This window comes from Monodon monoceros, unplaced genomic scaffold (genome assembly GCF_005190385.1).
Source record: "Monodon monoceros isolate NGI ecotype Baffin Bay Population unplaced genomic scaffold, NGI_Narwhal_1 Super_Scaffold_3, whole genome shotgun sequence".
Taxonomy (NCBI): Eukaryota; Metazoa; Chordata; class Mammalia; order Artiodactyla; family Monodontidae; genus Monodon; species Monodon monoceros.
Window position 1 is genome coordinate 59,970,979 of NW_021703780.1, and position 15,480 is coordinate 59,986,458.

Below are 15,480 nucleotides of genomic sequence, written 5' to 3' on the forward strand. Positions count from 1 at the left end.
ACGCTGTGGAATTCCCTGATAAATCAGGGACCCAGTGAAGAACTGAGGCCTGGAAACACAGACGTCTTTCCCCCAGATCCAGCTGCGTGTGCTCAGGGCCAAACATACCTGTGCTGTGGAGGGACAGAAGAGAGAGGGGAAATCTTTAGTGCAGAGGGAGTCGGGGAGAAGGAGTGCTGGGCCTTACTCTCAGGGGTTTCCAGGCCAGGAACTGAGGAGGAGGGCCCCAGGCCTGCCCTCAGGGGGCCTCCAGTCTCCTGGCAAGGTGGACACACAGCACATGTCAGGAATAGTCAGAGGCTGGTCTGGAGTACGGAGGTGGGAGCTGGGCCACTCAGGTGTCAGATGCCCCTCCTTATTCATGCCTTCAAAACAGTGTGGGATACCGGCACCATACACCATGGCTGAGTCACTGACCCCAATCCTCAGATCAGACCGGGATGAATGAAGCTCTCCCCTCCCCACTCCTCTTCCCCTCCCCAACAGAAAGGACATGTAACTGATTCCCAGGACAGACCAGTTAACTTCCACAAGCCCTAAAAATAACGGAACCACTTCATACTCTGAACTGAGCCTCCCCCCACCCGCCCCCACCTTGGCCCACCCCCTAACCAGCCAGATAAAGGCAGCTGCTGGGGCTGGCAGGGGACAGAGACCTGGAGCCAGGGCAGCGAGAAGGCATCTGACGGAGCCGGCAGAGCAAGACCAGCCCCAAACAACGAGAGGAACAACAGCCCCTTAGGCCGCACCTGCCACAGACCCCAAATCCCCATCAGCCAAGCAGGACCCTCGGGTGAGTAACCCACCCCTTTGTCTCGCCACGGCAGGGCTGGATCTCCAGGCTGGGACCCCCCCTGGATCCTCTCAGGGTAGCATGTATGAGGGGCAGCTCTGGGTGGGGGAAGGAGGGTGAGGGGCGTGCATCTGGAGGCAGGTGAGTGGAGGGGTCTGATAGAAAGATTCCAAGAAGTTGTTAAGAGAGAGTTATCGTGAGCTCCACGGGGGGTCCCAGAGTGGCTGCCACAGGCCTGAGGCCTGCAGAGGGGCAGGTTCCAGCCAGCCTGGCATAATCCAGAAAGGCTTGCGGGAGGAAATGGCCTGGGGTTGCAATTTTTAAAATACAGGTATGGAGCTCCTCAGGCTTCAGGGCTTCTTCCCATGAAAGCCTCAGCTAGGCCCAGTGTCTGGAAGAAAGGACAGAGGAGGCGGGGGAGAACATGGAGGCTGGAGGGGGGTAAGTGGGCCCGACTCTGCACTGGTAGGACAAGCCCGGTGCCCAGCTGCTGCGGGTGAAAGTCTTGGCATATCTGTACCGGGAATGTCTCCCCAGGGCTGGCCTGAGCCCAGCTCCCCACAAATCATGGCCTAGGGCCTGGGGTGGGATGCAGGCCATCGACTTGCCCAGTTGGAAAGCCCTTGGGGAAGATCTGGGGCGGGGTGGGTGGCGGCGCAAGGTAGGGCAACCAGATCTGAGTCTGTCCAGATGTAGAGATGTGTGGAGGTGCTGGGCCAAGAAAGAGCAGACCTGGAAGCAAAAGTAGGGGTCTCCCTGAGAGGCCAGCCCAGCCCTGGGAGGCCGAGCTCAGGGACACCCACTGAGGCTCAGGCCCTGCCCTAAGTCTTGTCCCAGTTCTGAACTCTGCCCTCATCCCGCCCCTGTCCCTGCCCTCAAGAACCACGGTGGGAAGGCCTTGCTACCACCTGGCGGAGCCTCCTGGGTCACCTCCTTCCCCTCTTGGGGCCTGTTTCCCTGTCTGAACAGTGAGGGGGTTGGGCTCAGTGACCTCTGCGGGTCCTCAGGTCTACCATCTCTGGACTTTGCGATGCTGACAACTTGTGACCATAGTAGGAATTCTGGAGATTCCTGGGGGTGGGGATAGGGTGGAGCTGGTGGCCTGTACATACCATCTGCTCAGGCCACCTGGGTGACAGGACAGTGAGGAGGTGGGGACAGTTGAGGTCTGCCTGTGGCAGAGCGTTCTCATGAGAACTCAGAGACTAAAGGAAGCACCCGGAGCAGGTAATGAGACTCGGGCTGCCGGCTTTAGACGTCACACTCCTTGGGGCTCGGATGCCTTTGGTGGACAAGTCGGGGTGGGGTGGGGCACGCAAGGCTCAGTTTCCCCCCTTCTGAGGCAGCCGTGAGAAGAAAGTCCTTCCCCCAGCCCCAGGTCGCTTCGGCCAGGAGAGGGTTCTAGCACTGGTCATGCTGTAGGCCAGGGGCCTGACACCAGCTCAGGAGGCAGGATCAGGGAGCCCAGGGCAGCGAAGGAGATGAGGTGGGCCCAGGCTCCCAGGGTCCCACTGGCTGAGCCTGACCTCTCCCCAGCGCAGGGCTGCTGTGCTGAGGCCAGGACCTTGGCTATATTTAGCACCGAGTGTGGAGCAGAGCAGTGGGTCAGGGGCAGTAAGAGGGGGAACGTGCTTCTCATACTTTCCCTACTGGCCTCTGGGGACTGTTAGTACACCTGTCACAAGACAGATAAGACACCGAGGACAGAGACCAGAGAAGGGCTTGAGCGGTGGGAGGCCATGGGGGGCAGGGATGGGAGGGGCCTTTGTGGAAGCTGATGGGCATGAAGAGGGAGAAAGAAGAGGAGCACAGGAGATTCGGGTTGCACACAACTGGGGATGAGGATCCACGAGTGAGGGGCGGGGCTATCTCTGCAAGAAGGCCCTTGGTCGCACTGCCTCCCCTCCCTGTGGGTGTCACCCTCACACTCTCCTGGGGTGCCTTCCGGGGAACAGAGGGACACCACGGCCACTAAGAAAGCTTCACACTCCCTACCTATAGGGTCTAGGAACTCCAAGCCAGCACTGCCTGGCCCTCATTCGCCAAGATCTGACTCTAGGCCTCTTCTTTAAGTAACAGTGGTTGGGCCAGAAGATCCTTGAGGTCGCTCTAGCTCAGATCTTCTGAGTCTTGGCACAGAAAACCCCTAACTAGGATTCAGAATCAGGCTCTGCCTAACCATGAGATACCTGGTGAACCCTCACTCAACCTCGCTGCTTCCGCTGTAGCTCGGGCTGCTGGCCCCCGCTTTGCCTCCCTGGCCTGGGAAGGGTGAGTGGAGCTGGGCAGGCCACCCCCCTTGCCCCCCTCCCCCATGAAAGTGACAAGTGCGCCCTCTGGTGTTACGAAAGGAAACATAACTGATGACTATTTCTCTCCATGGAAAATAGTTACCAGTTTAGGGAACTGCCTCTCCCTGACTGGGACCCCTTAAATCAGAATTCCCCCAGGCCACTCACCTGAGAGTCTGCCAGGGAAAAACTGATTTTGGCAAAGGCAGGCAAGGACGGGCACGTCCAATTTTCCCAGTGGAGGTTTGGGCATCCCTTGGCTGAAGGACAGAGCTTCAAAGCCCGCGGTGCCCTGTTTGCTCCCTAGCAACCCAGGTGATTCTGGGGAAGCACCCTGATGGATGGCTCCATGTGCATTAAACTCAAGACTTGTCATATATCAACCACGCAGGTGGCAGGGTGAGACCCAGGCGAGGTCTGGAAAGGGAGGGGGTCTCTAAGCACATGCCACAGCAGGGCTACTCTGCCCCTGGGCCCTGCTCCCTGCCATTTCTCCCAGCAACCAGTCCCATCCCACCTAAAGCCCCCCACCCCATCCTCATCTCTGTCCCCTCTCCTCAGAAGGATGGCCGACGCTCAGACACAGGTGGCCCCCACCCCAAGCATCCCAGTGGCAGCTACAGAGGACCTGCCCCTCCCTCCACCACCTGCTCTGGAGGATCTGCCACTGCCGCCACCCAAGGAGTCCTTCTCCAAGTTCCACCAGCAGCGGCAAGCCAGCGAGCTCCGCCGCCTCTACAAGCACATCCACCCCGAGCTCCGCAAGAATCTGGCTGAGGCTGTGGCTGAAGACTTGGCTGAGATCCTGGGTTCCGAAGAGCCCACTGAGGGTGATGTCCAGTGCATGCGCTGGATCTTTGAGAACTGGCGGCTGGACGCCATTGGGGACCATGAGAGGCCACCTGCCAAGGAGCCTGTGCCCGGCGGCAATGTCCAGGCCACCTCCCGCAAGTTTGAGGAAGGCTCCTTTGCCAACAGCACAGACCAGGAGCCAGCCGGACCTCGGCCATCTGGAGGGGACGTCCATGCAGCCCGCTGGCTGTTTGAGACAAAGCCACTGGATGAGCTGACGGGCCATGCTGAGGCATCGGCAGCTACAGTGAGGGAGCCTGCAGCCAGTGGAGATGTCCAGGGTACCAGGATGCTCTTTGAGACGCGGCCACTGGACCGCCTGGGCTCCCGCCCCTCCATCCAGGAGCAGAGCCCCTTGGAGCTGCGCTCAGAGATCCAGGAGCTGAAGGGCGATGTAAAGAAGACGGTGAAGCTGTTCCAAACAGAGCCACTGTGTGCCATCCAGGACGCAGAGGGAGCCATCCACGAGGTCAAGGCCGCCTGCCGGGAGGAGATCCAAAGCAACGCGGTGAGGTCTGCCCGCTGGCTCTTCGAAACACAGCCTCTGGACGCCATCAACCGGGACCCCAGCCAGGTGCGGGTGATCCGGGGGATCTCTCTGGAGGAGGCGGCCAGGCCTGACGTCAGTGCAACTCGCTGGATCTTTGAGACACAGCCCCTGGATGCCATCCGGGAGATCTTGGTGGACGAGAAGGACTTCCAGCCATCCCCAGATCTTATCCCTCCTGGTCCAGACGTTCAGCAGCAGCGGCATTTGTTTGAGACCCGAGCACTAGACACTCTAAAGGGGGAAGAGGAGGCTGGACCAGAGGCGCCACCCAAAGAGGAAGTGGTCCCCGGTGATGTCCGCTCCACCCTGTGGCTATTTGAGATGCAGCCCCTGGATACACTTAGAGACAAGGTCCAAGTGGGTCACCTGCAGCGGGTGGGACCCCAGGAGGGTGAGCGGTTCATGTACGAGCGTCTATCCAGTGATGGTTCCTCAGCACTGTGCCTCTCTCAGAGCGCCCCCCAGAGGGATGGGGTGAAGGGAGACGTGAAGACCTTTAAGAACCTTTTTGAGACCCTACCCCTGGACAGCATCAGGCAGGGTGAAGATTCGGCCCATGGGAGCATAAGCAGAGCAGAAGGAACTGATTCTGCTGGGCAGTCCCAGGACATAGGGTCCCCGGTGTATGCCATGCAGGATGGCAAAGGCCACCTCCATGCCCTGACCTCTGTCAGCAGAGAGCATGTAGTCGGAGGTGATGTACAGGGTTACAGGTGGATGTTTGAGACACAGCCCCTAGATCAACTAGGCCAAAACCCCAGTACCGTCGACGTGGTGCGGGGCATCACCCGGCAGGAAGTGGTGGCTGGAGACGTGGGCACTGCCCGGTGGCTCTTTGAGACCCAGCCCCTGGAGGTAATCCACCAACGGGAGCAGCAGGAACGACAGGAAGAAGAAGGAAAGCCTCAGGGAGGCCCTCAGCTTGAAGCATCCCCCAAGGGCGATGTGCAGACCATCCGCTGGTTGTTCGAGACATGTCCAATGAGTGAGCTGGGTGAGAAGCAGGGGTCAGAGGTCACAGATCCCACACCCAAGGCCAAGGCACGGTCCTGCACCTGGATGTTCACGCCCCAACCCCCAGACAGACCAGAAAGCTCCAGGGAGCAGCACCTTGAGGTCAGCCAGGTCCAGGCTGGGGAAAGACAAACAGACAGATACGTCTTTGAGACTGAGCCTCTGCAGGCCTCAAGCCATCCCTGCAGAAGGGGGCCTGTGCGATACTGCAGCAGAGTGGACATCCCCTCAGGGCAGGTGTCTCGTCAGAAGGAGGTTTTCCAGGCCCTGGAGGCAGGCAAGAGGGAAAACCAGGGATCCAGGGTAATCCCTGAGCCCATCGCAGCAGGCTCTGTGCACAAGTTCACCTGGCTCTTTGAGAATTGCCCCATGGGCTCCCTGGCAGCTGACAGCATCCATGGGGGCAACCTCCAGGAAGAGCAGCCCATGGGCCCCTCAGGCAACAGGGTGTGGGAGAGGCAACAGACTGCAACTGAGGGGACCCTGCGGACTCTGCACGCCACGCCTGGCATCCTGCACCACGGAGGCATCATCATGGAGGCCCGAGGGCCAGGGGAGCTCTGCCTTGCCAAGTACGTGCTCCCAGGCCCAGGGCAGGGCAGCCCCCACGTTCGGAAGGAGGAGCTGGTGTCTGGCGAGCTTCCCAGGATCGTCCGCCAAGTGCTGCGCCGGCCAGACGTGGACCAGCAGGGGCTGCTGGTGCAGGAGGACCCAGTGGGCCAGCTTCGCCTCAAGCCACTGAAGCTGCCAGCACCAGGCAGCAGCTGGAAGGTCGAAGACATGGACCCTGAGTTCCAGCAGTTGCTGGCTTGTGGCCTCGGGACGTCGGTGGCGAGGACTGGGCTAGTGATGCAGGAGACAGAGCAGGGCCTAGTGGCACTGACTGCCTACTCTCTGCAGCCCCGGCTAACCAGCAGGGCCCCCGAGAGGAGCAGTGTGCAGCTGCTGGCCAGCTGCATAGACAAAGGAGACCTGAGTGGCCTGCACAGTCTGCGGTGGGAGCCACCGGCTGACTCAAGTCCAGTGCCAGCCAGCGAGGGGGCCCGGAGGCTGCCCCTAACTGAGAGCATCATCCATGTTCCCCCACTGGACCCCAGCATGGGGATGGGGCATCTGAGAGGGCCGGGGGCCACCACCTGCCCCCCACAGGCCATTGGAAAGGCAGTCCCTCTGGCTGGGGAAGAAAAGCAGGAAAGCAGGTGCACTGGGCAGAAAGGGATGGAAGCTTTGGGAAAGTCAGATGGAGCCACGACTATGCCCCTGGGGCCCAGGTCCCCAAACCTCCAGGCTGCCATGCAGAGTCTGCGAATGGCAACAGCCGAAGCCCAAAGCCTGCACCAGCAAGTTCTGAGCAAGCACAAGCAGGGCCCCACCCCTGGAGCCGCCTCTATGCCCTCCCAGGATAGTCTTCTGCAAGTACCGGCCACAGCCACTGGGACTGCCCAGAGCAACACCAGGCCTCTGGCTGGAGGTGACACCAGGATCCCAGCAGCCCCCAGAAAGGTCAGTGGGGAACAGAAAGCACTGCCTGGAGGGCTGCCTAGGGGGTGGGTGACTATTCAGGATGGCATTTACACTGCTCACCCCATCAGGACCTTTGACCTACCAGGGGGTGTCTGGCTTTCTGAGAGAGGAGCCTTGCCAAGGGGCAGGGAGACTGCGCTCCCATCTCAGGCTCCCAGCCCACTCCTGGAAGGCCCAGGTCAGAGTCTCGGGCCTGGGCAAGAGGAGCCTGGGAGCCACACACAGAAGGCCTGGGGACCTCCAGAGAAGGTGATGGCAGGACTCGGCCCAGGGGTCCTCCAAGCTGCAGAGACCACCCTGAAGGCTGCCCCTTTAGCCCCCCACACTCTGGCCTCTGGGCCTCAGGCTGCAGGTGCCAGCCTGCACTCCCATAATGCCTCTGTTCCGCCTCCTCCTCCTCTCCCAGCTGCTGTGATGGGACCTGACTTCCCAGCCCAAGCCGGCCATGATGAGAATTCCATCCAGCAGGCCTCTGAGCCCACGCAGGACCCCCTTCTCCAGTCCCACAGCAGCCCTGCTGGCCAGAGAAGCCTTGCGGATTCACAGACAAAAACCCCAAAACTGGAGCCCACCACGCACCCAAGGAAGAAGCCCCAGCTGCCCCCCAAACCTGCACACCTAAGCCAGATCCCCCCGCCTCACTGGCTGCCCAAGCCCTCAGCCCTCTCTCCCAGCTCCTCTAAGGAGGTGGGGCAAGGAAAATACAGACAAGGTGAGACTGGTACAGCTGACCATGACCTTCGGCCAACCAAGGTCCCCACCACTGCAGGCCAGGGCCGAGTATCGCCGGCTGGATGCTCCACTGGACAGAGCCAGCACAGCCCCCAGCATGACTCCAGCACCGTGGCCCCCAGGCCCACCAAAAGTCAGGCTGCGGGCAGCAACGACCAGAGCCCTGAGCCCCTCAAGCTCTCAGCTCTCAGCAGTGACCCCACCTCACCACAGCAGGGCCCCAGCCCCTCAGGAAAGAAGTGCACAGATGGTTCCCAGCAAGGGGTCCCTGAGAGCTCCAAGATTCTGCAGGGAAGCCAGCAAGAGCTCCAGGGCCTCCTGAGCCAGGTGCAAGCACTGGAGAAGGAGGCCAAAAGCACTGTGGACGTGCGGGCATTGAGGAGGCTCTTTGAGGCTGTGCCCCAGCTGAGAGGGGCCCCTCCAGCTCCTGCTGCCCCCAACAAGCCCGAGGCCTCAGTGGAGCAGGCCTTTGGGGAGCTGACAAGGGTCAGCACGGAGGTGGCCCGGCTGAAGGAGCAGACCCTGGCCAGGCTGCTGGACATCGAGGAGGCCGTGCACAAGGCCCTCAGCTCCATGTCTAGCCTCCAGCCTGGGACTAACACCAGAGGCCATTCCCAGGGACCTCTAAAGGACCACAGTGCCCACAAGGTCAGTGTCACAGACAGCAGTAGAGTCAGGCCCAACTGCCCAGGCCAGGAGGTCAGGAGTCAAACTGAGGTTACATGCCACACTGAGGTCCAGGGTCAGGCCAAGGTCAGAAATCACACTGAGGCCAGAAGTCAAGCAGCCCCAACCACCCCTTCTACTCGGAGGCTGGAGACCATGAGAGAAGAGTCAAGCCTCCCTCGAGTGTTACCTCCCAGCAGAGATTCACCCTCCTCCCCAACCTTTATCTCCATCGAGTCGGCCACTAGGAAGCTTCTGGAGGCTCCCAGCCCCAGGTGCAGCCCCAAGGTCTCAGTGAGAAGCACACACCTCCCCCAGGATGTGGGCCAGGCTCAGCCCAACCAGAAAGATGTCTGGGACAAGGCCAGGAAGAAAGAAGCCACCCAGTGCTCCGGACAGCCCCAGTATGCCCCTGCCTCAGCCAGCCCCCTGCCCACCAGGCAGCAGAAAAGTGTTCTGGAGCTGCAGACTGGGCCCGGTGGCTCCCAGCACTATGGAGCCACAAGAACAGTGACCGAGCAATACGAGAGGGTGGACCAGTGCAGGACCTCAGTGCTCACCTCCCCCACCACGGTCACCGAGCCCACAGAGCCACCCAGGGGCCCAGGCCCCCACCTCGGGCTCCACGCCTCCCCCTTGATGAGGCAGTTCCTGCACAGTCCAGCCGGGCTCAGCACAGGCCTGGCAGAAGCTGGGAAGGTGCCAGCTGCCCAGTGAGCCCCTCCACCTCCCACCACAGCCTCCCACCCATCCCCAGGGCCCTGGGACGGAGGTGGGTGCCTACCTCCTGCACAGATGAGGCAAGGACCAAAAAGAAAGGGCATCTTCTGAGACTTGTGGAAAGTTTCCTTTTCATCAGTTCTTGCCAAAGGGGGGAAAGAAAAGTAGAAAGAAGCCCCTCTGAGTATCCCAAGCCCAGGAGCTGGATGGGGGCTCACAGCTGCTCGCGGAGGATGTAATCTGTACAGGCACACACGCTCCTCTCACAGGCCTGGCCCGCGTGCCAACACGAGTGAGTATGCACGCCACTGCCTGAGACAGAGCCCCGTGAGTGACCTTCAGCCTTCATTTCTTTTAATACAAGTCAAATGTTCTTAGTCTTCTGCTCCTTAATTCCTGGAGAGGACAGGGCCAGCTGCACTGGTCTCTGTTTCAGATTGGCTAGGGCCCCAGAAGGGCCCCTTCATTACCATCTCTCTCATTCAGCGAGTCATCCTGGCAGCACAAAGGTCATACAGAAAAGGTCGGCGATCACCAATGTCCCTAGAAGCCAAAGGTTCTCTCCACCCCCAATGCCCCTGACTCTGTACCCCAAATGGGAAGGATACAGTCTGAATAAACCCAAGTTTTATTCCCTCCTCTCTGTGTCTAACTGTGCATCTGTCCCAGAGTCTGGATTCTCACTGTAGGGGAAAAACAGCCACACCTCCAGGTGCCCTGTGTTCCTGGCAACAGCAGTGTTAGAAAGCTCTGAAAAGCCACCCCTTCTTCTAAAATCTTGGTTGGGAACCAGAAAGGCCTGCCCATCCCCCATTCTCCTTGCTCCCCATGCCCCAACACATACATACACTGCTGCCCCCTACCTTGGACACCACCCTGGAGTGGAATCTGAACAGAATCTTGCCCCAGAGTGGAAGAATGGCCCAGTCAGGCCCGGGAAGGAGGGAGGGCCACAACCAGGAGAACTCCAGTGGCCAAGACTGCTAGGCCACCTTCCTCCTGGTCAGGCCAGGTGCAATGTTTAGAGCAGAGGTTCCTGGGAAGGGGAGGGCACAGATCCTGGCCTGGAAAGTCAGAATGATCTGGTGAAGGGCCCTTTTCCACACTTTGAAAAAGCAATGAGCGCCTGCTGCATGCCAGGCCTGTTCTAGGCAGCTGGGACACAGAGGTGAGGTCTAATGGGGTCATACACTCAGGGAACTGACTTTCTAGAATGAGGAGGCAGAGAGACTATGAATAAACAGGAAAAATCAGTTCAGGAATAAGGGTTATGCGCCTGACTAAGCCATTCTCCCACTCTGGGGTAGGAATCTTAAAACATGATGATGTGACAGTGGTAGGTGATTGCCTTAGAGAGTGTGGCCAAGGCACACCCCTCCAAGGAGAAAAAAATTTTCAACTGAGATCTGAATAACAAAAAGCCAGTTATGGGACAATCAGAGGGAAGTGCCAGCTAGGCAGGGGGACGAGCACATGCAAACACCCAGAGGTGGGAGTGAGTGTAGTTCCTGGATTGCCTAAACACCCTTCCGTATAGGTGGACAACTACGATTGTCCACCCCTGCCTCCCCCGACGCACACACACGTCCTGCCCCCGATAAGGTTAGGTGGAAACTTGTCCATACTTTGCTTTTGTTGAACAGGTAGGCTCCCATCATACCACCAGCCCAGGGATCAGCCCTCCACACCCCTCCCAGCCCCATCATTGCCTGCTCCACTGACAGGGGTTCCCCTGGGGCAGCAGAGCTCTGAGCTGGAAGCAGCCTGTCCCCTGGAAGACTGGTGTGTATAAGCAATTAAGATAGCAAATCGGCCTACCTGGGCTGGCTACACATCTCATTATTACCCCCTCGCCATGGGTTACCCTCCCCCGTCCTCTGTGGGATCTCACTTGATTACAGGGCCCAGTAACTTATGGCATGACTGTTCTCAGTGTTCCCATTTGTAAAGTGGGCACGATTATAAGTGCCTACTATTGTGCAGATTAAGTGAATTAATATATGTAAAGTGCTTGGAACTATGCCCAGCGTCTGGAAACTCAAGGCTGTTCACTTCTCCTACTGTAATTATTAGTTTTAATCTATCTCTTGTTCTCACCTCCAGGTGGACTCCCTGTCTCGTTCATCTCAGTATCCTTACTGCTTATCACAAGTGCCTAGAAGGCACTGCACAAATGTCAAATAAATGAACCCCTGGGTGAATGAAATGATTGAGTGAATTCACTGATTCATCCAACTAACATTTATTGAGCACCTACTTCATGCCAGGTTCCAACCAGGGTGCTGAGAATAGAGATGAACATGGCAGAATTTACCCCTGACCTCGTGGAACTTAGAGAAGGAAGACAATATATTATAAGCAGAGAAGGTAATTTTAGAAGGGAGCGATACTGTGAAGGAAATAAAAACAAGGTCAGCCCACGAGAGGAGAATTGGCAGTTACTTTAGCTTGCGTGGTTGGGGAAGGCATCTCTGAATGACAGAGGAAGCCAGTCCTAATAGCTGGAGGTGGCGGCCTAGGGGGAAGAGTGGGGAGAGGTTGGTGGATGTACGGTAGTGAGCGCACCAGAGGCAGCACGCATGGAGAACAGCGGCCGCTCGGTAAGGCCTCGCCCAGTGCCCTCACAAGCTATCACACCTGCCATCACACCTGCTACCGAACCCCAGGCACCGCCTCTCCTCCTGCCGGGGGAGTGGGCGGCATTCCCACGCGGGCCGACTGGGGGCGGAGCATGCGGCGCCCAGACCCCGCCCCTAGCCTGGAGGGGGCGTGTTCCCACCCGCCGTCGCCAAGGTGACAATGACATCACCTCGGCCGCTGGGTTCGGAACTTTTCGGGCGGCGGTAGCCGTTGCTGGGAAACACCCGGCAGGCGCGCAGCCAGGGGCAGGCTCCGCGCGGCAGACCCCGGACGCCAGTACACGCCGTCCTGGCAGGCCCCTGCTCGGAGCCTCCCTCCCGGATTTCAGAAGGATGCCAGTTCCGGTCCTCACCCCTGCCGCGGCCCCATCCAGGACCGTCCTGCCGGCCGGGCGCCTCCTTCCTTCTCATTACTCTGTCACTGCCTCTGTTCCGAGCGTATCCAACAGTCCCATCTTCACCGCCATCACCCTGTCCCAGGCCACCATCCATCCCCCCTTTCCTGGACCACTGCCATAGCCTCCCAAGTGGTCTTCCCTTTGCCCTGTCTTTACAGTCTGTCATCCACCTGGCACCCAAAGCTCTTATCAAGAGTTTACCAGACCAAGTCACTCCTTTATAATACCCTCCACAGGTTTTCAGCTCACTCAGCCTGAAATCTAACTCTTCTCAGGGGCCTGTAAGACCAGAATGCCTTGCCTCTCAACCTTCCTCTCCAGCTTCATTGCCCCACTCTCCTCCTCACCCACATGCCCCTAGTTACACTGGCCTTCCTGATCTTCACAGAACACACCAAGCTGATTCCCGCCTCAGGGCCTTTGCACCTGCTGTACCCTACGCTAGGAAGTCTCTTCTGCAAGATCTTTAGTGGCTGGGCTCTTTCTCACTCACATTCCAGTTCAAATGTCTCTCCAGAAAGAACTTTCCTGATCCATACCTCCTCTGCCTCCCCCACCTATCCCGACACCCACCCACTGCCCACCTATAGCGGCCTTCCTCCAAGTTATCATGCTGTGCTATTTTTGTTTGTTTTCCTGAGAACCTATCACAGTAGAAAAGTATCTTGCTCACATATTTGCTTGTTTATCGTCAGCGTTCTGCATACTATTCCTGCATGGCAAACCACCCCAAATTTAGTGGTTTAAAAAACCATTTTATGGTGCTCATGAATTCTGTGGGTCAGGAATTTGGACAGAACACAGTGGGCATGATGTGTGAGGCCTCAGCTGGAAAGTCTCAAAGGGTCGGGTAATATGACAGCTAGGGTCTGCAAACATCTGAAAACTCACTCACTCACTCACTCAAATGTCTGGCAGTTGATGCTGGCTACTGGCTGGGACCTCAGCTGGAACGTCAGCCAGAACACATATGTGTGGCCTCCCCGTGTTGCCTGGGCCTCCTCACATTATGGGAGTCTCAGGGTAGCTGGACTTCCTGTGTTGCATCTCATTTCCAAAGGCATGTGTCCCAACTAACAAGGCAGAAGCTGTATTGCCTTTTATGATCTAGCCTCAGAAGTCACACACAATCACTTCTGCATTATGTTGGTTACAAGTAAGTCACAAGTCTGTGTATATTGAATGGAAGGGGTATTAGACACTACCTGTTGATGAGGAAGAGGCAACGTTCTAGAAGAATATGTGGCCAACTTTGGAAAGCGCCATCTCCACAGGCAAATCTCCCTCCACTGGAGTATCATCTCCATGCCAACCACTTCTCATTTGTTTATTGTTGCATCTCCAGTGCCTAGAATGGTACAAAAGCACATAGTAGGTGCTCAATCCATGTTTTAGAGTGAATAAATGAAGGTTTGTCTTTCAAGGAGTCAGTTGAGCCCAGTTCTTCTCCCTGTAAGTATAGTTCCTATCCCAGCCCTTGATTTTGGTCTGGTCTGCTCTGGAGGAAGCCCAGTGTTTGCGTTGGAAGGTGGGAATCACATATAGCTTTTTGTTTGTTTTTTGTTTTCTGGCAGGGACTGCAGGGTGGGGGAGAAAGGGCAGTTATTGGGGATTGAGCAACATGTAGCCAAATGAGATTCTGGAACAGTGTTCTACTGTAAGGGGTGTTGAAAACCCAGTCTGTTTCTTCTCATTCTGAACTCTGGAAATGCCCAGGTGAGGACTGTGGTTTTGTCTTCTGGGCCATCTGGGCAAGAGGTGGCCCTGAAGCCCCACACACACCTATTAAGGTATGCAAACTCTCCCTGCTTTGTGACTGGTGAAGGACCCTCCATTTGATCTTCCCAAAGTCCTGAAGCCGGTACAGTTTCTCCTCTTGTTTTCTCCTGTCCAGGAGGGATGAGCCAGAGAAGTCAACCCAGGCTTCTCCAGGCCCCATCTCCTCACATCAATCTGTGGCTTACCCTTCCCCCTCCCTTCCATCTCCACTGTGGCTCAGGAAGAGTTTGGATGTCATTACAGCAACAGCGATCCCACTGCCCTTCCCACCTCCAGTGCCACCCCCAAACTGTCAATCCTCCAGTCCAGCCCTGCAATGGCTCCTCACCACCTCCACCATAAAATCCACACTCCTCACGTCATTCAAGGCCCTTCTTGTTCAGCTGCCGCCTGTGTTTATTGCCTCTCTCGCTCCATTCCCCCAAGAGAATCAGAACTTCCAGGTCCTTTAATGTTCTATCCAGGCTTTGTCACCCCACCCTGGCTTTGTCCAGGGTCAGCTTACCCACTGGGCACAGCAGGCATGGATGGAGCCTCAGGCCCACAATACTTGATGGGCCCATGAAAATATTCTTCTTTTAAAACCAACAGGAAAAAAAGAACTTTTGGGTAGAAGAAAATGGTTTAGTATATAACATTAGTAACCACCACAGTTGTTGAATATATTCTTAAATATTTTTTTATGGAGGAAGGAGCCCATGAAAGCCCGAGTGCCTAGGGCTTACGAAAGTCATAATGCAGCCCCCCTCATTTCCCCCTCCGGTTCATTTCTGTAAGCTTGGTGTTGAAGACACAGCTCTGAGGCAACCTTTTGAAGGAAGCAGAAGCCATGGAGGGTGTCCTTCTCTGACCTCTCAACTTTATGCAGTTTTGTAGCTTGGAAAACACCGTTGTAAACTTTCCGTTTTGTACGTGTCCCCACTCCCCCCCTACCGTTGGTACCTGCGAGTCAGCGACACACACACACTTTTTCTCCCTCATGAAGGCACCCGCTCCCCACCTGTGGCAGAGCTGCCAAGTTAGACAACTATCTAACTTCGGAAGAAAATTCTGGCAGAGGCTCAGCCTGGGGGACACAGCAATTGGCTCCTGGTCCCAAACCTGTAGCGACGGGCGCCCGGACGCTAGTCCCGGGGTGGCGCGCGCACCCGGCCGCGGTGGGTGTGGGGGGCGTGGGGGACGTGGGGGGGGGGGCGTGGGGGGCGGGGCCTCGGGTCTAGCAGGCGGCCGCTCGGCCTCACGCCGCTGCCAGCTCCACCCACCCCCGACCGGAAGGAGGAAGCTGCCTCTGAGTGGAGAGCTCCGGCCCTCCCATGACGCACCCCCTTCCTCCTCCCCTCCCGCCTCTCCAGTTAGTTTTCTTACGAAAAAGTGCTGCTGAGAATTCCCAGAAGGTCCCGGATGTGAAGTCACCGGCGTGAGGTCACCGAGCCTGGTTCCAGGAATCTGAAGCTTGTGGGGGAGGAAGGAAAGCGCCGAAAACAGGGGAGCAGGGGGGGAGCAAGTGGAGCCGTGGCTATTG

General features: G+C 57.6%; 1 protein-coding gene across 2 annotated transcripts; it reads left to right on the forward strand.

Moving 5' to 3' along the window:
* Positions 1 to 652: 652 nt before the first annotated feature.
* On the forward strand, positions 653 to 9,779 carry XIRP1 (xin actin binding repeat containing 1). Of its 2 annotated transcripts, none has more exons than XM_029244210.1 (3): positions 653 to 793; positions 3,646 to 7,140; positions 7,183 to 9,779. In XM_029244210.1, exons 2-3 carry the CDS (start codon positions 3,650 to 3,652, stop codon positions 9,137 to 9,139), a joined length of 5,448 nt encoding a protein of 1,815 aa, XP_029100043.1. In that variant the 5' UTR covers positions 653 to 793; positions 3,646 to 3,649; the 3' UTR covers positions 9,140 to 9,779. The 2 variants fall into 2 exon arrangements, with proteins under 2 accessions (XP_029100043.1, XP_029100044.1); XM_029244211.1 differs by having other exon boundaries at positions 3,646 to 7,003; positions 7,431 to 9,779.
* Positions 9,780 to 15,480: the final 5,701 nt, after the last annotated feature.

Bases quoted from the DNA above. Each gene is read 5' to 3' on its own strand.
- XIRP1 (XM_029244210.1), top strand. From the start codon at position 3,650: ATGGCCGACGCTCAGACACAGGTGGCCCCCACCCCAAGCATCCCAGTG. The intron at 7,141-7,182 runs GCCAAGGGGCAG...TCAGGCTCCCAG, and splicing joins CTTTCTGAGAGAGGAGCCTT to CCCACTCCTGGAAGGCCCAG.